Consider the following 23,727-nt stretch of genomic DNA (forward strand, 5'->3'; position numbering starts at 1 on the left):
TGGTAAACATTATCTGCGCCATCTTGCCTCTTCCCCTGATGCCACACTTTTTGTCGTGCGCACCCGCCATTTTAGGTGCCTCGATCAGAACAACCCTTTTTTTCATGCCACTGAACCCCGGCATAGCCCTCCTCCCTCACAGAGCCCGCACCCTGACCAACCCCCGCTCACACATGCCTTGGGTCATAAACCCCTCTTCAGCGCAGCGTTGCCTCAGAACCCCATCCTGTTCCCAGCAGGACACCTCCCTTCATTCCTTTCATGGTCCCAGGCCCTTTTGATGCAAACCCCCTTTTCCTGTGTGCCCGTTTGTCCTCCCCGTTCCCAGGCCGACACCTAGCCCTGCCGATACTGTTTATTGCCCCTCCCCGTACAGTAGAAAGCTTCCCTCCTCAAAGGACCCCCGAATCGATCAAAGCCCCCACCCTATGAGATCCGATCAAACCCCCACGTTCCATGAATCGGCGGAATGTCCAGCTGCGCGATAATCATCACCTGTTGTGACCGGGGTGGGACTTCTGCTGTATATGTGTGTGGGAACGGGCTTGGAGCAGGGGTTCCGAGAATGTCTTTCCGTACATCAAAGCATTGCCATGAATATGTAATATGTAATAAAGTAATAAACTTGTGTATAAGAGGCCAGGCCTCAGAGATGCGGGTAGAGCACCTCATGACGATACCTGCTGTCTGAATTGTTGTGTTCTCCTCCGGAGAGAATAAACCTTGTTTCCTGCCTTCCCGTCTCCAGCGCCTGCCTCTTCATTGATTAATAATTTGTGGGTTAAAGAGGCGATACCGCCGGGCAAATATCGATTGTCCCTTGACCTTAGATTCAACAATTGGCGTCCCAAGCGTGGGGCCCATCAGCGACTCGTGGATCCAGTGGGAGAGGTCCTGACGACAGAGTGAACGACTGCAACGATCGGGAGAGCTCTTGCCCAATAGACCCTCGTCTGGCAGCCGATCATCCGAACTTTACTGGTTCCGAACAGACCTCTCTCGAGTGATCTACGGTCCTGACTGGGAACCATCAGGAGTGCTGCGAGGAATACAAAGACAAGAGGACGATCGGGCGCTGGATTCGGAAGACAAGAAACTGTCCATACGGTCCGGGTAAGGTCGTGTAGACACGACGAATCACGAAATAATTGTTGATTGTTCAGAAAATACTAGTATTACTCTTTGTTGACTCATTTGGAGATTCACTGTCTGCACACGGAGAAACAGTAGGCTCTTTCCCTTTTGCAAACAGTGAAGGATAGGAAACGCAGCCGTCATGCCTATTTTCCTCCCCCACTGGTTTTATTATTTATTTGACGGCTTATTCTCGGGAGACTCCCTCTCCCACACTGATTAACTGTTTTTGGCCCCGAACTACTGTTCGCGGATTGTTTTCTGGAGATTCTCTGTCTGCAAACAGGAAATAACAGATTCCTCTTTACGGATAGTGAAAGGGTAGAGGACGCAGACTTTTACGTGCCTACTTATTCTCCCCACTGGTTTTATTTTATTTTTTTTTGGTTGTTTTTGTTATTGGTTCATGAGGTATTCACTGCCTGCAAACAACGTAGAATAGAAATATTCTGTCTAGTCTTTGCGCGCAGTGATAAGATAGGCAGTGCTGACTTTTTGTCCCTCGTCGTGAGCTGTCATGTCTGTCTTCTCCCCACTGGTCGATAGCTGGTTCAGCCCGGACCGTTTATTAGAGGTGGATCATCTAGCTCCGCTGGAAGGCACCCCTAATAAAGACATGTTCGTAAACTATGGATTAGTTACCATAGCCTATAGTAAACTGTGGCACAGGTATACCAAAGAAAGCCAAGAGAAACAGTGGCCACTGATAGGATCCTTCGACCTTGATAAAATAGAAACGTTAGAAATAGCCCTGCGTGATAATAAGACAACGCCCGTTATGCTTGACTGCCTCGGTATGTGGCGCAAAGAAGCAATGCAACAAAAGAATAGAGACGAGGACAGAGCAGGTAAAGGAACATATCGACAGGACGACCTCAGAACACAACGTCCTGAAAGTAATCCCCCGACACTACGCACAGGACGGCCAGACTTAGGGCAAAACCAATGTGCTTTTTGTAGATATGCCGGCCACTGGAAAGCCCAATGCCCGACTCTACTGAGCGTGAATAGGAGCAGAGGACCGACAGGAATAACAGGCCGGCAGAAAGGGAAAAGGCGCGAGACAAAGATGAATCAGACTGACTTGAACAGGCCAGATAGAACCACCACGTTTGATTATGCCCGATGGCACAGATTTCGCCAAGCCAATTTCAGCGACATGTTCGAGTCCTCATAGATCCAACAACGATAAGACGGGAAAACCCAGTGTAGCTCTAAATTGGCAGACGACAAACCCCGAAGAAAACAGAAAGAATAATGTACACACACATGATCAAGCATCCTTACGTTTAGCCAAGTAGGGAAAAGTTTAGGGTATTTCGAGGTAAGGGTTACACAAGTATCCTTCGCCGATAGGACTAGGGATATCGCCTATGTCTGAAGACCTACTACCTCCTTTTCTCCCGCATCCTTATAGGCATATAACTAAAGCCTGCCCCATTGCTCTAACAAAAAGTATGCGCAGCATATAGAAATAAGATAATTATGGCCAATAACTGTTTTATGTTTGTCTTGGATCTTTTTATATAATATTTGTACTGTCTCCCCGTCTGAGTTTGTGTGTACGTAATGCATGAATCTGCGTCATCCCTCTGCCTGTGTTACCTTGGTACTTAAACTTTTGTTAACAGAAGCTTTAGTATGGAACAACCTGGAAAGAAAGGAGTGAGAAAACGAAATCCATAGGCCACTTATGAACTTGAACTTTTATTTAACATAACGAACAAGAAACAAATAACAATATGTAATAATAACACTTAATAATGCCCTAACAACAGAAAACGTTTGAAACAAGAACGGTAAAACTAGAAAATGAAAGTCAACAGAACATTCGCCCCCCCATTCTGGAACCTTCCAAAGTAGGGCAGTGTTACGGTTACGCCCAGCCGGCGGCAACCCATATAAGGCGGGCCCTGCTGCCAACAACCGGTCAGGAAATCATAACATAGAGTGGAGCCGGAGGAGAGGCAGGGGCCAGCGGAGTCCGGCCGCAGCGGCCCTGGATAGCTGCAGGTAGTCCCGCCACATGTCTTCCCGGTCCGGCCACGGTGGCGCATGGGAGTTTTTAGGTAGTCCCGCCACATGTCTTCCCGGTCCGGCCACCAATGGCCAGGGACCGGGGCCAACTGGATCCGGCTGCAGCCGATGAGCCAAAGAACCCGTTCATGGGGCCAGAACAAGGGGCGTCCGGCCGACATCCGCCGGAAGCCCGGTCCAGAGAAGGACAGGACACTTCTTTCTTTTCCCCTCCGTAATGGCCGCAGCAGCACGCCCGGCGCCACTTCTGTCATGAACAATGGCCGCGACAACTCTGGGCGGCGGGATGTCTTGTACATACCTCCAGTCCTGGTCGGGCTGGGAGGGAGAGGCGACGCGGACGAGCCTCTCCCACCTCCACGGATAGGAGGTTTCCCAGCCCCCGGCCCAGCGCCGAACTCCTCCAGCCAGGCGGTGGTGCCAATACCTGCGTAGCACCGAACATACCATGGTGGCACCCCGATACTTGCGCAGCACCGAACATGCAACGGCACCGATACTTGCGCAGCACCGAACATGCAATGGTGCCGATACTTGCACAGCACCGAACATGCACCGCAGGTGGCCATACTTCCGCAACACTGGACATGGGTTCATTCCAAAAGGTCTCCTCCACTCTTGCAGACTCGACGAAGGGCGGCCGCTGCAGGCCTCAAAATGGCGTCTGGGCCCCCTGGAAGGCGGGTCTCGGCCGCTAGAGTAACTGTGAACAGCAACGTAACTCGGGCGCTTGCCCACCGGAGCACGAGCCCCCACCTCCAACAGCACCCCCACAGCCTTGAAGATTCTACCAACGTACCAGGAGCCATCGGCCCCTGCAGGCTTCCGGTAAGGGACAACTGCCTCGATCGCTAACAAAACAAGCATGACATAGCCACTCCTTCTGTTAGCATGAATTCTCGAACTGCCGAAAAGGACTCTGGTCCAACTGCCGGTTGTAGGAGACATTTTTTCCTGATGCTACCTCCGGACTAACCCGGCCCCGCCCAAAATGGCGCCGGTGACAATAGGAACTTACGAACGCCACGTGGTGTCTTCTTTTTGCTAATAAAGAAAAACTTGATTTTCTGAGACATGTACCTGACCCTTTGTACGCTTAACGAGAAAGAAAGAGAATTCACTCGACAAACATATAAAGGGACTCCGTTAAAAAATGTTGATTACAAATGTACGATGTATTATATTTTTTTATAGCTGATGTATAACCTCGCTCATGACGCACATACACGGTATGCATATAGGAAATCTGATTGCGACTAGTCTGACGGTGCTTCTAAACTATGAAATAAATGCCCCCCGATCCCCCGACCAATTTATAGACGTTTTTAGTTTCCTACGAATGAATGAATAAACCTTTCTAATGTTTCCTAATGCTGCAAATTAACCCCCTACTGTACGCACTTTAGCCATTACCGTGTCCAGCCAAGTACGACTGCACCTTCATAAATCTACGTGCTGAATGATTTTGCAAAATAAAGGTTTCTCAAACTATGAACGGATATTGCATGCTTTATTTAAAATATGGGATCGGCGGGAGAGTTCTTTTCTGTGCACCCTACTCTGCTCTCTCTTTAAGGTTAATAGAAGATGGTTGCCCAGCCCCGGATGGAGGATCGAATCTGTGACACGACACTCTGCCGTCAGATATGCGACTGACTCAGGGACTCGCGCATGGAGAAAGACCTCGACTTCTGGGGATGGGTAAAAGCGAAATGGTGTAAAAGATGGAATATAAAGGTTGGGTAAAATGAAACGATGTAAAATGATAAAATATTATAAAGATACGACACTCAAAGATACTAGGGAACAGAGTTGACCGAAGAGCTGATAAACCTTAGAACATCACAACGTTGAAAGAGGTTTAAGGACCCCAATAGCTACATACACCTACCAACTGGAAACCTCGCACTAAGTGCTTCTGATTCTTTAACGTTTCCCTACTAACAGCCTATGAATCGCACTGCCCCCATTCCCCCCTTGGCTCCAGAAACCAAAAACCCCAGGGATTCTATCCCGAGGGGGATAAGACGAGTATGAGGTAAGTAAAGGACTTTCGTACCCGTGCTTTTGATATGCTCGAATGTTGTCCCCCTCCCCTCCCCTCTTTTTTCCCCTCTACAGGCCACACCGGAATCGCGACCAAAGTATGGTGAAGATCTGAAGCCTCGCCCTGTCTGATATACGAAGCGGACTAACACTGCCTGGTGGCACCTAAACGCACCCACAAACTGCTCTTTTTACCAAAAGAGCCAATAGAGTTTATGACATGATAAAAGCGATCACCCTTGATCCATGTTGCGTGAATGGACACCTGTCACGTATGTCTGAAACTATGAGATGATGTTTGTGTATGACTGACGCGTTGACTTAACTGATTAACGGACAGAGAATGCAAGAAATGCGACACACTGGTGCCCTTTTTTCCTCGATGCATGTCCCCTGTACCCGGCCTAATGCTCGTCCATCCCAAACTGCGTGCTTTCAAAATTCTAACACAGACCCGTAATGCCTTATGTTGCGTAATGCGCTGAATAGCCTGTCTTAATGCACGGCCACTCCCCATGTCGCACGTGTACTATTTAGCCTGTTGTTGCACATCTCTCTCTCTCTCTCTCTCTCTCTCTCTCTCTCGCTCTTCCGAACGACTAAGCACCTAAATTGGCAAACCGCCACCCCTAGTGCCCCACCAATTGGCCCCAAATACCACGAGTATTTGCTCAAAATTTGTCCTAAGTAAAAGAATCACCCTGACGCCGTGTCACTACCTCTCCTTTCTGCTAAATTGATGAAACCGAGATTTGGCCAAGAGGGAAAGGACAGGTAAGACGACTGAGGTTCCCTAATCTGACCCGAAATAAGGAAACTACATGTCAGCGGCTCCTGTGTTATAAAAAGATGCCTCAGATAACGCGACCTTCCCCGTCCCGAATTATCGCAATACCCAAACAGTAAAGGTGATCGAAACATCCCCATCTTCCCAGAACACCCCCAGTTTCGTATCAACTGCCCCCGACAGGAGATTTAAACTGCCCCTCACCCCCGGTTGTAAGAGATGGGTCGATTTACGCCCTTACCACAGTTTTTCTATGTCCCTAGTTGTTTTCCACAAGACCCCGGTTTTTTTAATTAAGTAGTCAGGTTGTAGGAGGCTATGTAGGAACTAGAACGATGTTTGCAAAATTAAGATTAGACCAAAGTGAAGAAATCGTTGCAATGAACCCTGTTGAAAGTAAAATGTTTAGCTGAAAGGCAGGATGCATTGATAGAATGAAAAATGTTTAGCCTATGTTCATCTCTCAGAAAGATACCTATCAGACCATGGTGATAGCACATTGCGTTTTTTGATATATAGCCCAGGAGAACGGTATAGCTTTGTAAGGCTCGTACTAGGAAGGTGGGTCTCCGTCAGAAGAGCTGACGTAACTGTAATGCAATAAAAGGCACCAGATCACGTACCATGACCAGGCAGAAAACACCATTGCGTTCTCATTTACCTGGAGCTGGGAGAGAAATAGACTTATGTGATTACCTTCCTCTGCCAATTCTCTAAAGACTGTCTTTTCAAACTCATTTAAGGGTACGACTGTCGGAGGAAAGAAGGACCGGATGTGGGAGCACGTGGCCTGACTACAGACTATGGAACATCTGCAACATTGGCCAGGGCGAGACCGCGACAGTAAGGAGCTGCAGGACGAGGCACTGTTTTCGACAAAGTAAGAGGAAAGGGCTGACCTGATGCCCCTGCTCGATGTCTAATGTATGCCGAAAAGTCCCCGCTCTCAAAACTCGGTCATGAGCCCGCCTACCTGAAGTTTTTCCGTCCCCCTAGTCTGTTCCCGATCTGGCCCTGCTCCATCCCCCTTTTTCTCCGACCTACCCTAAAGGACTGCTCACACGCACATTTCTTTCATCTGAACCTTTTTGACAATCAACTCAAAGGACACAGGGCGAAAAGGACCTTTTTGACCAGAAACGCGAGGAAAAGGTCGTGCCCTGCAACGCGGGACCTCGAATAGAGCTGGACCCTTAGCTCCACCGCCGGTGCTCCACAGCGCCAACAAAAGACGACAAAGAATGCTGAGAACTCATTAACTTCGAACATTGACTCCCTCAATCATCGTTTCTGCTACGTCTCATTTCTCTCCCAGCCACCATTGTATTAATTATGCTCCACCATTGTAACATGAACAGAACTCACATATTTAATGACCTATCAATTCACATTCCAAACGACTATAAGCAACTATGAAATGTACTCAATGCTCTCACTACAGAATCATTTTTGTCTATTATCACATTACTACGACTCTCCTGCAAACGAGTTTTTATCAATAGACCCGCCTCCTAAGATGAAAGATTTCAAAATGTAATGTATATAACTCCTTCACCTGGGTACCTACTTCTTTTCCGAGGATCACCACAGTCGACATGAATTGGAAATAGGCCAGCAAGATGTCTTGGATATGTTAAAGGGAGGACTGTGGAAAATTAGTACGGTTTGGTAAACATTATCTGCGCCATCTTGCCTCTTCCCCTGATGCCACACTTTTTGTCGTGCGCACCCGCCATTTTAGGTGCCTCGATCAGAACAACCCTTTTTTTCATGCCACTGAACCCCGGCATAGCCCTCCTCCCTCACAGAGCCCGCACCCTGACCAACCCCCGCTCACACATGCCTTGGGTCATAAACCCCTCTTCAGCGCAGCGTTGCCTCAGAACCCCATCCTGTTCCCAGCACGACACCTCCCTTCATTCCTTTCATGGTCCCAGGCCCTTTTGATGCAAACCCCCTTTTCCTGTGTGCCCGTTTGTCCTCCCCGTTCCCAGGCCGACACCTAGCCCTGCCGATACTGTTTATTGCCCCTCCCCGTACAGTAGAAAGCTTCCCTCCTCAAAGGACCCCCGAATCGATCAAAGCCCCCACCCTATGAGATCCGATCAAACCCCCACGTTCCATGAATCGGCGGAATGTCCAGCTGCGCGATAATCATCACCTGTTGTGACCGGGGTGGGACTTCTGCTGTATATGTGTGTGGGAACGGGCTTGGAGCGGGGGTTCCGAGAATGTCTTTCCGTACATCAAAGCATTGCCATGAATATGTAATATGTAATAAAGTAATAAACTTGTGTATAAGAGGCCAGGCCTCAGAGATGCGGGTAGAGCACCTCATGACGATACCTGCTGTCTGAATTGTTGTGTTCTCCTCCGGAGAGAATAAACCTTGTTTCCTGCCTTCCCGTCTCCAGCGCCTGCCTCTTCATTGATTAATAATTTGTGGGTTAATAAGGCGATACCGCCGGGCAAATATCGATTGTCCCTTGACCTTAGATTCAACAGCAGGAGCGCAGTAATTTGGGAGTGCACTGGGTATTGCTGCGCAGGTGGGGCCACTAGCTGTTGGGCTGCTGGAGCTGCCTGGAGTGACTATCTGGCAGATGCATCAAAGTTATGTTTTGCGAGTCCTTAATAGCTAATTTTAAGGAATCGCTATTAAAGACTAGCAAAACGGGATGCATGTAGGAATCGCAATGTTAATAGCGATTCCTACAGATTCCTTATTTGCGATTCGGTAATAGCTTATCACTAATAAGGAATGGATTTCCCATTCATTCCTATGGGCCTAAAGGCCCATAGGAATGAATGGGAAAGCCATTCCTTATTAGCGATTAGCTATTACCGAATCGCTAATGTTCCGCTATTTCAAGGGTGCCAGGGTGTCCAAAGGACACCCCGTTGCACCCCTGAAATGGACCTGTGCACAAATGTTACACACACACATGCCCTAAGGGCATGTGTGTGCGCAACATGTAACTTTGAAAAATGCACAAAAGTGCATTTTTCAAAGTTTTAGCAAATTACCACAAAGTTCAACTTCATGGTAATTTGCTCCCCCTATTAGCGAATTGGCTATTTTTTTGGGTTTCATGCATTGCATTTAAGGAATCTCATTTTGGGATTCCTTAAATGCAAGAGCAATTTAAGGAATCGCTATTTAGAGATTCCTTAAATTGCGATTTCTGCATTTGGGATGATGCATCCCAAATGCAAAAATACCGGGAGCAAACGACCAGAATCTGAGAATCTGGCCGTTTGCTCCCGGTATTTTCTTTGATGCATCTGCCTGATAGTGCCTTATTCTGTGACGACAGTGTTTGCATCCTACGGCTTGTTTGTGATGCTTGAAGCCTTGAGTTTTCGTGCTTTGTTTGTACTTTGGCCAGTGTTGTGTTGCTTTTGCCTGTGCTTGTTGGATTTAATCTATGTTGGGATGTGTGTTTTTTGTTCTGTGTTGCATATTATCCTTGTGCCTCAGTTATGCTGTTTCAGCATGTGGCTGATGTCCCTTTTTTCTTCTACTTTCTTTTCCTTGCTGCCTTCTGCTGTGATCTGGTGTTGTATTTGCCAGTGCTTGTTTATTTGGGCTCCCCTGATGAGGGTTGATACTCTCAATTTGTCCGGAGTTGCTCTCACGGTGTTCGGGGATTCAATTGAGATATCTGGGCTCTCCGTTGCTGCTCTTGCACTTGAGCAGGTCTCTGTGGGGCCTCAGGCTCATTCTGCGCATGCGCACTCCTCCGATGCAGTCCGAGCCTCACGGGTAGCATTGCAACGCTCCCGGTCACTGCATGCATTGTTTAAAATCTTCACCCGGCGGCAATTGCAAGCGTTTCAGTCCTCGCGCTCGGCTCACCTCGGGGCTTCGTGACGATTCTGCTCTCCCTTCTCCTTGGTCGCTGAAGGCTCAGTGGGCCGCACGCTCGCAGGCACCGGACACAGGACTTGGAGACCTACTTATAGGACACCCCTGCGCCGCACGGCCACCAGCGGCCGCGTGTGCCCCCGCCTGCCGCTCTCTCAGCCTCGCTGAGCCTTTCCGCCCTCTGGCCACGCCCCCCGCTCGTTGTTTTGCCGCATTTGTGCCATTGCTCGTTTTTTTACTGTATCTCTGTGCCTTTCATTGTTACTGTATCCTGTGCTGTTACTTTGTCCCCTGTGCTAGTATCCCCCCCCCTGTGCTGCTGTCCCCTGCACCCACCCGCCCCGCTCCCCGCTGCTGCTTCCCGCTGCCGGGAGTGTAGACACGCCCCCTTCCTCCCCGCTCCCGCCTCCCAGCTGCCCCTCCCTCCCTGCACTTGGCCATAAATGGCGACCGTGCGGCACAGGTGAGTGTGACCTACTTGTAGGACACCCCCGCGCCGCACGGCCACCAGCTGCCGCGTGTGCCCCCGCCTGCCGCTCTCTCAGCCTCGCTGAGCCTTCCCGCCCTCTGGCCACACCCCCGCTCGTTGTTTTGACGCATTTGTGCCATTGCTCGTTTTTTTACTGTATCTCTGTGCCTTTCATTGTTACTGTATCCTGTGCTGTTACTTTGTCCCCTGTGCTAGTATCCCCCCCGACTGTCCTACGGCGCCTCCGAACTCATCGCACTCAATGCCGGCAGACTCCCGGGATGCTACCGAGCCACCCCGAAACGCACCCACGGACCCTTCTGCTGCAACTCCTGCAAGTTCACCTGCATCCGGACCTGCACCACCCCAGCAGTGCTCGAGACCTCGACGAGCAACAGCAGCAGCCACCTGAAATGCATCCTGCTCAACACCCGCTCAGTCCACAGACACGCCGTCGAGGTCTGGAACCTGATCGACACCACAACCCCAGACGTCGCCTTCCTCACGGAAACCTGGATGAATGCCTCCTCAGCGCCCGACATCGCCATCGCCATCCCGGACGGCTACAAGATCATCCGGAGGAACCGCGTCAACCAGACCAGAGGAGGCATCGCCATCATCCACAGGAACTCCATCCGCATCACGGCCCTAATCGCAGCCACTGCCGACATCCGAGCTCTGCTCGACAACGGAGAAACAGCGGCCCTCATCCTCCTAGACCTCTCCGCGGCCTTCGACACTGTCTGCCACCGTACCCTAGTACAGCGCCTCAGCAACGTCGGAATCCAGGAGAAGGCACTGGAGTGGACCATCTCCTTCCTCCCCGGAAGGACACATAGAGTCCGCCTCCCCCCGTTCAGGTCAGAAGCCACCAAAGTCATCTGCGGCATTCCTCAAGGCTCCTCACTCAGCCCAACCCTCTTCAACGTCTACATGAGTCCCCTCGCAGCCATCGCACGCCAGCACAACCTCAACATCATCTCCTACGCCGACGACACCCAGCTGATCCTCTCCCTCACCAACGACCCCGCCACCGCCAGAGCCAACCTACACGAAGGGATGAAAGAGGTAGCCGAATGGATGAAGAACAGCCGCCTGAAACTGAACTCGGACAAGACGGAAGTCCTCATCCTGGGACCCTCACCCTCCACCTGGGACGACTCCTGGTGGCCCCCCGCCCTAGGCAGCGCCCCCAAACCAACAGACCACACACGGAACATGGGCTTCATCCTGGACTCCTCCCTATCCATGACCAGACAAGTCAACGCCGTCTCCTCATCGTGCTTCAACATCCTACGCATGCTACGCAAGATCTTCCAGTGGATCCCCACCGAGACCAGGAAGACGGTCACCCAGGCCCTCGTCAGCAGCCGACTGGACTACGGCAGCTCCCTCTACGCCGGAACCACCGCCAAACTCCAGAAGAGACCCCAGCGGATCCAGAACGCCTCAGCACGACTCATCCTGGACATCCCCCATCGCAACCACATCTCCGGACACCTGAGAGACCTGCACTGGCTCCCGGTCAACAAAAGAATCACCTTCCGTCTCCTCACCCACGCACACAAAGCCCTTCACAACCAAGGCCCAGGATACCTCAACAGCCGCCTCAACTTCTACGTTCCCAACCGCCAGCTTCGATCGACCGGCCACGCCCTCGCCGCCGTCCCCCGCATCTGACGAGCTACCACAGGGGGAAGGTCCTTCTCCTACCTCGCCGCCAAGACCTGGAACTCCCTCCCGACCCACCTCCGCCTGATTCAGGACCACCTCACCTTCAGGAAGCAGCTCAAGACCTGGCTGTTCGAGCAGTAGCGGACCCCCCCTTCCCAAGCGCCTTGAGACCCTCCGGGTGAGTAGCGCGCTATACAAATGCTTTGATTGATTGATTGATTGGTGACTGTTTCTCCGAGGTCAAAGGTGCGTTCTTTGCGCATCCCATCCTCGTTGCCAGTGTAAGGACTTCAGTGGGGTATTCGGTCACTTAGCGCGCATGGGCCTGCGGCAGCATCGCATAAATAATGGATCAGACACATTGGTTTGCTGGTACGGACAGGAAGCCCAGTACGACCCCGGCCCCTTTATTTATCCTCTCTGGCCAGGCGTGGCCAGAAAGTGATACTTTGTTCGTAGGTGCTTCCTGGGCTTCACCCAACACTGGGTGAACAACTAGACCGTTACAGTTGAGATGCAAAAGGTCGTAAATGCACATATGAGAATTATTTATTATGCTGCACCTATTTGGAAAAACTATCTTTACATTCTCAATCTGCATCGTAGTTTCCTAAGTATCCCGCTTTTAAATAAAGGTTCGGTGCCCCTTCCGCTCATTAAGTTTAGAAAAAACACTGTCAAAGTAGTCTAAGCATAATCTCTGCGCTGCTCTTGTACCGTTGCATACTGGCTTCTTTTCATGGGCTGTGGGTGATGATACGTTGCAGTGCTCATAGAAAATGTGTGCTAATAAAAAGTGAGACTAAACAGTGTTGGTTTAAAATTGACTAACATTGTGCCTAATGACTAATTTTATTGAGACGGTCACCATGGTGACAAGGTTAAAAGCAGAGTGTGGATGGTTAGGAACAAATATTACCATCCATTGATGGATCATTTGGTTGACATGTTTCAGCCAAAAATGGCTTTCTTCAGGACCTATTATTATAACACTACTGCAACTGTGAAAAATAGGGAAAATTACGTACCATGCAGAAACAATAAACCTACCATTTGTGGATATGCTCAGTGGTAGGATATGAAGTCATGGTTTGTGAAAAACTCCGCTCCTGAAACACAAGTAGTAAATACAGACACACATATCAAATATGGAGATATGAAAACAACATATATTTAATGAGACATATAGCAGCCAAAGAGACATTGCTCAATTTGTGTTAATTGTGTAATCACTCACCCAAAATTTGCTTGGGAGTGGCCTCACCTCGCCTGGCACTCGCTCAGGTAATGAGGCCCCGCTCTAAAGAAATTGGAAAAAAGGAGGAGAATACCATAACATCACGTTATGTATGGTATGAACCATTTCATTATTGAATCTCCTAGTGTTCCAAAATGGGCAGAAAAAGCAGAAAACAGCAGTCCTCGCTAGCCTAGCCAGCCAAAGATCAACGATGTTTAAAACATTCAACAGTTCAAGTTGTCAACATCAGATATGAACGACATGTTCGCACAAGAAATTGACGTCTGGCGTCATAATATTGCAGGTTCATAGGTGTCTAAAGTTGATCAGAAAATTACCATAATGTGCGTGACACCTGCTAAGTTTAAACAGGACGAAGTTCTGTAAAAGAAAGAAAAAACTTCAAATATAGTTACAGGTTTTAGTCACTAACAGTTGAGAAAAAGTTCTCAAATTGAAGTGTATAGCTGTTGCAATATATATAGTTTAGTTGCTATTCAACATCAAAGGACAATCAGAGTACCCCGCATCGCTGACCCCGCTCCGTGGATTATGCCCGCTCTCCACCGCATACTGAGACACCGCCAGAGCCAGGGCCAATCCCGTGAGGAGCCGCCAGCATCTTGGGGGTGCCTGCCTGTAAGAACACCGCCTGCGAACCGGACTCCCGCATAAAGAGGTACTGTCAGCTTAACGCGTGCCGCCGAGCATACGCCACAGGCCCACGGCCTGCAACGTTTGCCTTCCTACTTTTTACAACATTGTTTCGCCATTGGTAATCGGGCCAGAATTGCGCAACGCGCATAAGAAGCAAAAAATTACGCATTTTACTAAGAACTTCATTCGAACTGCCAAAGAAGTACTGTGGCCTGATCTCAAACGTTATGGTCTTGTATTAAGCCTGCATATATATATATATTTACATAAAGTATACTTATTTTTATAATTCATAGATTGGTGTCCATTTGAGGTGGGTCATTTGATTACTGTGTATGGTCATAAATGCTTAACTACTAACGCCCTGAAGTTTAGCCTTGTCTGCTCGTGCCACACTACCTAGAGGGTGAACAGGGGTTATTTTTAGGAGTAAGTCCCTTGCCCTGACTAGAGGAGAGGGTCCCTGTTTGTCAAAAGTGCATACCTGTGCCAACCAGAGACCCCCAAATCTAACAATAGGTTTTGTTCTTTCCCTCAATGTGTACAACCTTTTGATTTTGTCTATTCTTTGTTCGGCTTTTGTCAGAATTTTCTTGTTATATTCCCTGTTCTTGAACCTGGTTAGTACTCCTTTTTTGCATTCTTCAATCTCAAGGTCTCTGCTGCAATTGCATCTTACTCTAATGTGTTTCCCATAAGGGATTGAGCGAATCTGGTGAGAGGGATGTGGACTAGAGGCATGTAGTAAGGAGTTGCATGCTGTTGTTTTGCGAAAAAGTCAACTGTGTATGCGTTTACCATGGACATAAAATTCAACATCCAAGAAAGGGATCTTAATCTTGCTTTGCTCAAAGGTAAATCGTATGTTATGTTCATTGTCATTAAGATACTCAAAGAACTCTGTAAGTTTTGTCTGTGTACCCATCCAGATCATGATGCGGTCGTCTATATATTTGCCCTAGAAAAGTATAGAGTCATTCCAATTGGAGCCCAATGCGCCCCCAGATTCTCGTCTCCTCGAACCAACTCATGAACAGGTTGGCATACGAGGGAGAGAACCTGGAGCCAATTGCAACTCCCTGCCTTTGCCTGTACCATTTCTCCTTTAAAAGGAACTCATTATTGTCCATGATTAATTCCACCATTTTAATTAGCATCTCTGTGTCATTCCAAGCGCTTGCTGCCCTTCTGTTTAGTATTTTCTTCACAGCTACCAGGCCAATGTCCCTCTTGATGCTGGTGTACAGTGCTGTCACATCTAAAGTAACCATGGTCATATTATCTTCCCAGCTAAGATCTGCCAAGGTGCCCAAGACATGCTTGGTGTCTCGGATGTACGATGGTAGGTTGGTCACCAATGGTTTTAGGAAGATGTCTAAATATTCAGATATCCTCTCTGTCGGCTCACCAATCCCAGAGATGATGGGCCTACCTGGAGGGAATGGAAGAGCCTTACGTACCTTGGGTACCATGTAAAAACACGGGTATCTTGGTCGGTAAACTTTTAAATAGGTTAATTTGTTGTCATCCAGTAATCCTTGTCCGTGCCATCGTCTTAGTTGCCTATTGATGTAGTCTGTAAGTCTCCATATGGAATTACCTTGAAGTAGTTCATAACATTCCACACCGTTCAATTGTGTAAGTATCTCCTGGTCATAATCGGAACCATGCATGATCACCATATTGCCCCTTTTTCTGCTTCCCTAATCGTTATGTTTTTGTTGTTACTTAATTCCCTTAGTGCAGTGCGTTCATTGTGTGATAGGTTGTCCCTTTTCATCTTGGATACCGTATTTCTGTCCTCATGTTTGTCTAAATCAGCAATCACTAGTATATGGAACAAGTCTATATTGTTGCCTGAGATTAATGTTGGAGTCCATTTGGATTTCTCTCTAAGGTTGCTTGTTATGCTGTATCCTGTTGTGTTATTCAAATCTCTCATAATCATATCGGACGTGATTACCTCATCTTCACAATCAGTTAAAGAAGTCAGTAGTCTGGTATCTAATACATCCTGTATAGATTGATCATTCGATATCAACAAACCCAGATTCTGTTGCATATCTTTATTCTCACGATTTGTTAGTTCGCATCATCACTCTGAATTTGCCATTGAAACACTGATGTAATGACCTAGTTTACTGAGGCTCACATTATCATGGACAATGTTTTTTTACCATTTGTTTTTTACACACTTTTTGGCACACTACTTATAGACCATACATGACATTGATAACATCTTTCTTATAATCACCAACAACACAATAGCTATCAGCTATCGTTTAACACGAATCCATACTTACAAGGCATTCATCGTTTTATTCTTTTTCAATAGTATCTATATTACTCATACACTTTGAAATGCGGGCAGAAAAATCGTCGTTCACCTATTTCGTGAATAATATACTCTGCTTTTATCACAAACAACTAACGAACAGGTTTATAAATCTAACTAACACACTACAAGATGGTACCCACTAGGTTGCATGGAACTAGGTCACATGACCGCAAGTCCGCTTTTTATATCTATAGACGCCCAATATGTATGGCGGTTTGCACGATTCCGTACACTAGGCCAAAACGCAATTACATTGAATGGAAGGTAAGACCCCGACTCTTGGAGTCACGACCGCTAACTCTAAGTTTTTACGAGTTACCGGCACTATGTGGTCGAGCACGAAAATTGGATTGCACCCGCACTCTCGTATGTCACCATCATTTTTTAGCGTACTGTTTGGCAACATGCAGGACAAGCTTTAAACTGCTAACATCCAAATAACCTTGCTTTTTATGTTAACACCACCATATTTTTGGCACTGAGAGCCACATAACATATTTTATTTGCGCACCATGAGCACTGTTTAGAGCACTTGACAGTTTTAGCGTGGCACGCTGTTTTCACGTTCAGTTTAGCAATTGTTTTAAAACAAGGCAAGACAAGAGTCACCCATTGATTGCATGCCTTTTCATGTACAATATCTCTCGTAAACTGACACACCTATCTTTTTAAATATGTCCATCAAATAATTATAGGAACTTTCAGGGAGTGGACCCTCATTTAGTCAATTTCTAGGTTTTTATTTAGATTTCCCCTGAAGAAGTGGACATGAGCGCACAAAATGCATTGGGAATATTTTTCAGAAGATGGCGCATTGAAGACGCCACAGAGAGGTTGCTCTGCGAGACCTCCCTGAACTCCATTGATACTGATACTGGTGTTCTACTAAAAATTACGTTTTTTTGTTGGATGATGCCCGGAGAATGCTAACTCCTTGATCTGAACAGCAAGAAGCAAAGAAACAAGGCGTTTTTGCTGGTTACCTGGCATTTCTCCCCTGATGACACTCGAAGGATTTACTGCTGCTCGGCTTTTCTTTGCTGACGTGGTCCGCTTCTGTGGGCTGTGGAAAGCTGTGGAAGGCTAGCGATTTGGCGCCTTCACTTTCTGAGCTCGATTATTCGGGTCTGGTGCTGTCTGAACACTGCAAGAGCCCTGCTGCCGGAGACTGAGGCATACTGAAGCGATGGCACCCAAAAACTCGCCTCGCTCCAATAGTGCGACGAGAGGTACCCCTACAGAAGAAGGGGTGGTGGAGGGGGCAGCGGGGCCGGTTAAACCGACAACAATAATGGCAGCGGGAGCAGCTGCTGGGAGTACGATACGCCCCTCTGTAACCACACCAGAGAGAGCTGGGAGACCCGGTAAGCAACAGGTTATTCGAACCCCTCTTTTTGTTGCTCCAGGCGATAATAATACTCCGGCTAAAACCAGAAACCGGGATCTGCCAGATAACAAAGTTTCCACCACTATAATTACTTCAGGAGACTGCAATAATGTATCATTGGCTGACTTGAACGAAACTGCAGATGCCGGGGCAGAGGAGAGAGAGGGCTTGGAGGAGCTCTGCTGCTCACATTCTAGCTCAGCTCAGAGTGATACTAAAAATGCTGTCTTAGAGATTGATGTGAGCTCAGACAGGCAGCTGAATGCAGACACTTGGGCGTATGCTGATAAACGCGAATTGGGGACCGCTTCTGCGAATTGCATTTCTAAATTGGCCACCACTGCTCCCACCGGGAAGCCTCTGACTGCTTCTCAAGTTAATAAAACACTAGATCCTATGGTTGCAGCAGAGAGTACCGATACGGATTTTCCTGAAATACCGGAAGAAAATTCAAATGATGAATATGAGGAATTGGTGGAGGGGGCGGATATCGAAGAAGAAGGTGAACACAATTCCATTTCTGCAGGGACTATTAAAATCTCTAATCTTAAAAAGGGAAAGGCGAAGGCTAAAAGCAAAGCCATGAAAGAGATAAATACGATCTTCTCTGATTTTTCTGCTACAATAACCGCATCAAATGTTTGAGGGAAATCTATTAGAGATGAAAGTCCTATGCGTAAATGGATACAAGCCAAGGGGGGGGGGGTTAAGAGTATGGTACTGCGTCTATCGGGAGACAGTTTAAAGAACTCTCTTGACTCCACTCTTGGCAAGGGTACCTCTCCTGCTTTGTTGGTGACCCCCGTAGTGGCCGTTGTGTCTGACATAGTTCAGACTGATGGTGCTGGTGTGCCACAGGAAAAAGACAAATCTATCTCAATCCGTGAAAATATAGAAGAATTGGATAAATCAAGTACTGTCGCTCCTGTATCATTGGTGCATTAATCCTCGATTGAAGAAACTACCCCTGGTACTTCACATTTATCTCCTCCGGCTTTCTCTACAGTTTCTTCACTTAACTTAATTCTTAAAACTTTATTGGAGCACCGGCAAGAGACTCAACAGAACTTTCTTCAATTAAGGGATGATAACTGCAAAATGCAGAACTGCTTATTAGTGGTCACAAATAAATTAAACGGGGTCACAAAGGAGATTGAAGAGTTGCAGCATGATAAAGATATTGGGGTTTTGCAGAATAAAGTGGAAGACTTAGAAAATAGACAAAGGCAGCAGAATCTCCGACTCTTCGGAGTACCCGAAGGATCAGAGGGTTCAGATTCCCGTGCTTATATGGACAATCTGTTCCAAAGGGCATTCCCAGACCTGGCCGACTGGGATTGGGACTCCCAACTTCAGCGTGTACATAGACTGCCAATGACTAACAGAAATAAGGAGAGTAAATTTCTACGACCTTTTATGATTTATTTTGGAAATGACTTACTTAGACAAGCGGTTTCGATTAAGGCTAGGCCTAACACTCCCGTTACTGTAGGAAATGTAACTTTTTTTGTGAGGTCCGATCTTAGTAAGGCTACTATGGACAAAAGATGGAGACTGCGTCAACATATTGACCCTTTTAAATCAGTGGGCGCACAGGTGTATCTTCAAGAGCCTGTACGCCTTAAAGTAATTAAATCTGGGCACATTTATTTTTTCAATGAGCTCAAAGACGCCGAGCTGACTCTTTCCAAAATGGGATAAGGTACCCGATCCTTTAGTGCTAATTTTGCTGTCAACATAGGCACCGTCTTCTTCTCTTTTTTTTTGTTGTCCTAACTATATGAGTTCAATATGGAGGGAGGGGGAGTTACGTGGAGACCTCTCTGGTTCTCTGTCACTCCAGCGGCAGTAGTAGATAGAGGGAGGCTTTCCCGGTAGGTACTTATGGGTGGAGGTTTTAGGGGTTGGAGGGTAGGGTGGGGGGATTCATTTGCTCCAAAAAATTGACACAAACACAGATTCTTTAAGGTACAAAGTGAGAGGGATTTTCTGTAGACTAAGTCAGGAACCTGGGACATACTTAGATTTAAGATATGTATCAATTTAGCTGTCTAGCCTGGAATGTTTCAGGCCTTAACAATAAGAGCAAGGGGCAATTTGTTTTTGAAGAGCTTAAAATGTACAATCCTCATTTAGCACTGTTAACCGAAACTCACTTATGCTATAAAGATAGGAAATTACTGGAACCGGGGGGTTATGAGCTATTGACATGTACAACTCTAAATGCCTCTATTCGAGGGGTAGCCATTCTTAAGAAAAAACAATTTAAGGTAGAAATTCTTAAAGCAATTTTTGATAAAGCAGGTCGCTGGGCTATTGTACAAATTAATTTTGCAAGCGGTAAATACGTTTTTGTGCTATATAAGGTCCAAATATTGACAATGCTAATGTTTTTGACAGGTTAAATATGGAATTATTAGATTGGGAGGGGGCGTTAGTACTTATGGGGGATTTTAATTGTGTCATGAACTATGCACAGGATACTACAAGATTAGGTACATCTTTACGTATGCGTAAGACACGGGCAGCTATTTTGGAACTCTCACGCATACATAATATAAAGGATGTCTGGAGGAATCTCTATCCTAAACTTGCAGGCTATACTTACTATGCAGTGCCTCATAAAATGTGTTCACGTATTGATATGGCATGGGCCTCTGACAATATATTAGAAACATGTAAAATGGAGATTTGCCCAAGAGTAACCTCGGATCATAATCCCATTATATTACGACTTAATATTATATCTAAAATATTAGAACCTAGGATATTTTCATTCCCTATATATTTATTGTCAGACTCAATATTTATTACGCAGCTAAAGGATCACATTAAAGAATTTTTGGAGTTTAATATGAATTCAGCTGCATTGATTTACGTTTGGGACACTTGTAAGGCGAGTATAAGAGGGTTTGCCCAGCAGATCATTTTGAGACAAAATGCTAAACGTGAAGATGAGATTCGTGATATTACTTCTAGTATCCGGATACTGGAGAAACATCTTGCAGAAACTCTTAGACAGGTTGCTCTAGGAGTACCCATTTTACAAAATCCAACCCAGCTCGAACTTAAATTAATTACTTTAAGATCTAATACTAAAAAACTCTTTTTAGAATGTATTAGCTCCAAATTACATAAATATAAGCTATCTCAATACGAGAGCGGTGACAGAATTGGAAACATTTTAGCTTATAAAATAGCCGAGGATACAGCTGGCTCTTTAATTAAAGGCATAAAGGGAGCAGACAGAGTTATTTATAATCAACCTGGACAGATCCTGCAACAATTTGTCTCGTACTATAGCAAACTGTATACTCCGGAGCAACACCCTACGGAGGATAAGTTACTGAGGTGTATTCGAAACAACTGGGTATTTGAAAAAGAGGTAGAACCGATGGAACAATTGGAAAAAAGATAACGCTTTCAGAACTTAAGCTTGCTATTTCCTGGCTTCCTTCTGGGAAAGCATCCGGCGAAGATACTCTACCAATTGAATTATATAAACTTTGTGGCGATGAATTCCTCCCTCTTTTGTGCTCTGTTATTAATCAAATAGGCGATACTGGTAAGGCCCCTAATTCTTGGAGAACTGCAAAAATAATATTCTTTTTGTAGAAGAACAAAGTACCTACAGAATGCGGCTCTTACAGACCCATCTCCCTGATTAATGCGGACGCAAAGGCCTATGCGAAACTGCTTGCAATGCGGCTTGCCCCACTAATGCCTAAATTTGTTAACGTACAGCAGCATGGTTTTGTGATTGGCAGGGACACAACCGCGCATGTTAACACGGCAATTACCGCATTTGATGTTGCAGCTATTAATCCCTCCCCACTCAGCATGGTGTTACTAGATGCTGAAAAAGCATTTGACCGGGTGGGGTGGGATTATTTTTGGGCTATCTTATCAGAGATTGGCATTAAGACACAATTTTTGAGGAGAATACAGGCCCTGTATGATTGTCCAAATGCCAAAATAAGCTATGCTAACATGTTTTCTAACAATTTTCCAATTCTAAGAGGCACTCGTCAAGGGTGCCCCTTATCACCGCTCTTATTTGCTCTTTCCATTGAGCCATTTATAAACGCTTTGCAGTCTCAAGTACACATTAAGCCCTTCCATTATGGTAATATTATGCTCTAAATTACAGCCTATGCAGAAGATTTGGCAATCTATACATCAGAGGTTGCAGAAGCAATGTTTGAAATTACGGAGGAAGCCAACGATTTCGGTGCCGTTTCCGGGTATATATTAAATCTGAATAAAACGCAAGTTATTGTGAACTACAAACCCTCAGTTCCTGTCTTGGGTATCTGTCAGACAGCCACCTATCTAGGTATCGAAATTTCACCTAACGTCAGGGATAATAATGCACTTAATTATGATACCTTATTGAATGACACTGCAGTTCTTCTTAAAAAATGGCATAAGGTCCCCCTCAACTTGTTTGGACGGATAAATCTTATTAAAATTAATATCCTACCCAAATTTTTAGACTTGTTTAGGTCTATCCCCCTGCTGGTCAATAACCTTTTCTTTAGAAAGTTAGATGGTATCCTTGGCAGTTATATTTGGGGTTATAAAAAAAGTCATAGATCACTATCCTTTTTGAAATTATCATTTACTAAAGGCGGGCTTAATTTCCCAGATTTTAGAATTTATTTTTATGCCACCTTTTTGGGCCGACTTCGTAGTCTCTTTGACTCCAGCAACCCGCTTTTTTTCACCAATTCATGCTAGGATCAGAGTCTAAACAATTTCTGGCTAGAGTTAATGATCCGAATTACTTTAAGAGAGTCAAGTTCAAGACCGCTAGGGATGCGGTTCGTATTTGGAATACAATCTGGGCTTTTGATTTGACCTCCCTCTTTCATTCTAATCTGTCGCTCTGGGATAACCCGGGTTTACCGGGTATTTTTAGCAATAAAGTAGGGAGATCGTGGGCTAACTTTGGTATAACTAGGCTGGGGGATATATATGGTGTAACTGGCTTATTGGATTTTGAGACACTTAAACTACTCTATAAACTACCGGAACAAATGCGATACAAATATATACAAATTCGGGACTTTCTTATAGGCAAAATGAAACTAAAAGAATTATCAGATTCGGAAGTATGGTCCTATATTTATAGAGAGAAAAGTAAAGCTCTAATTAGGGTAGGTTATAAATGCTTCAGCCTGTTTAAGACTGATGGTTGCCCGAATCTCGTGGAGAAATGGGCATTCAGATTGGGGAGGTGTATATCCTCTAACAATATTTCAACATTTCTTCAACGCATCAACAGCCTGGTTCATGCATCTAGCCTCAAACTACAAGCATACAAAACTGTTTGTCATTTATATTATACCCCGCTACGTATCTCTAAATGGTCTGGAATCAATGCTTTTAACGACCGTACCAAATGCCCCAAATGCGATCTTGTTGCAGCAGATCTGGAGCATATGCTTTTTTCATGCCCATTATTGCGTGTATTCTGGGACGGCATAGAAAGTATTCTGAGGCAGAAACAAATATCTCCTACTATAATTTCTGCCGAGATGGTATTACTTGGTATGTCGTCAACTACTGATTTATTTACAGATCTGCTTTTTGTTTTGATTACATGTGCAAGATTGATTATTGCAAGGGCATGGATTTTTGTCAAACCACCTCATATAACCGAATGGTGGTCCTTGGTGAACGAAATCTATGATATGGAACTCTCTATAGCGAGAACAAGAGGGGCTCAATCGCTCGAGAAACTGGAAAAAATCTGGTGAACCTTCTTTTGAGTGTGAATTGAATGGCTTATGTATTTTTTGTATTTTCTGTTTTTTCCACAACTCAAATGTGTCTGCGGGCGTAAGACGTAGTCTTTTATGAAAAAATTATACGTTTATATTAATATTATGATGCCTGTTTTTTTTTTCCTTCTTATGTTAATTGACTCTCTGTATTTCTTTATAGCTTGTGTCATCAATAAATTTTAAAAAATAAAATTTAAAAAAGGAATATTTTTAAAATGAGATTTAATTTTCAAGAAGAGAAGTTTGAAATAATGTTTCATACAAATGAACAGATTCATGAATTGAATTAAAGATTTAGGGC

General features: G+C 45.8%; 1 protein-coding gene across 10 annotated transcripts in view; it reads right to left on the reverse strand.

The window, feature by feature from the left end:
* Window positions 1–23,727, reverse strand: part of LOC144770773 (phospholipase A2 inhibitor NAI-like) — a 1,245,443-nt gene that overhangs the window by 184,562 nt on the left and 1,037,154 nt on the right. Inside the window, exons 7-8 of one of the 10 annotated variants that reach the window (XR_013599014.1) lie at window positions 13,253–13,315; window positions 13,066–13,124 (exon numbers count right to left, since the gene is read on the reverse strand). The exons of 8 other annotated variants lie outside the window; for them this stretch is intronic. Coding sequence is in view for 1 of the 2 variants with exons in the window: in XM_078655530.1 (XP_078511656.1) it covers window positions 13,081–13,124 (44 nt within the window). In the remaining variant the exon portion in view is untranslated. The remainder of the gene's footprint in view (window positions 1–13,065; window positions 13,125–13,252; window positions 13,316–23,727) is intronic. One more of the 10 variants, XM_078655530.1, reaches the window with a different exon arrangement.

This window comes from Lissotriton helveticus, chromosome 7 (genome assembly GCF_964261635.1).
Source record: "Lissotriton helveticus chromosome 7, aLisHel1.1, whole genome shotgun sequence".
NCBI lineage: Eukaryota > Metazoa > Chordata > Amphibia > Caudata > Salamandridae > Lissotriton > Lissotriton helveticus.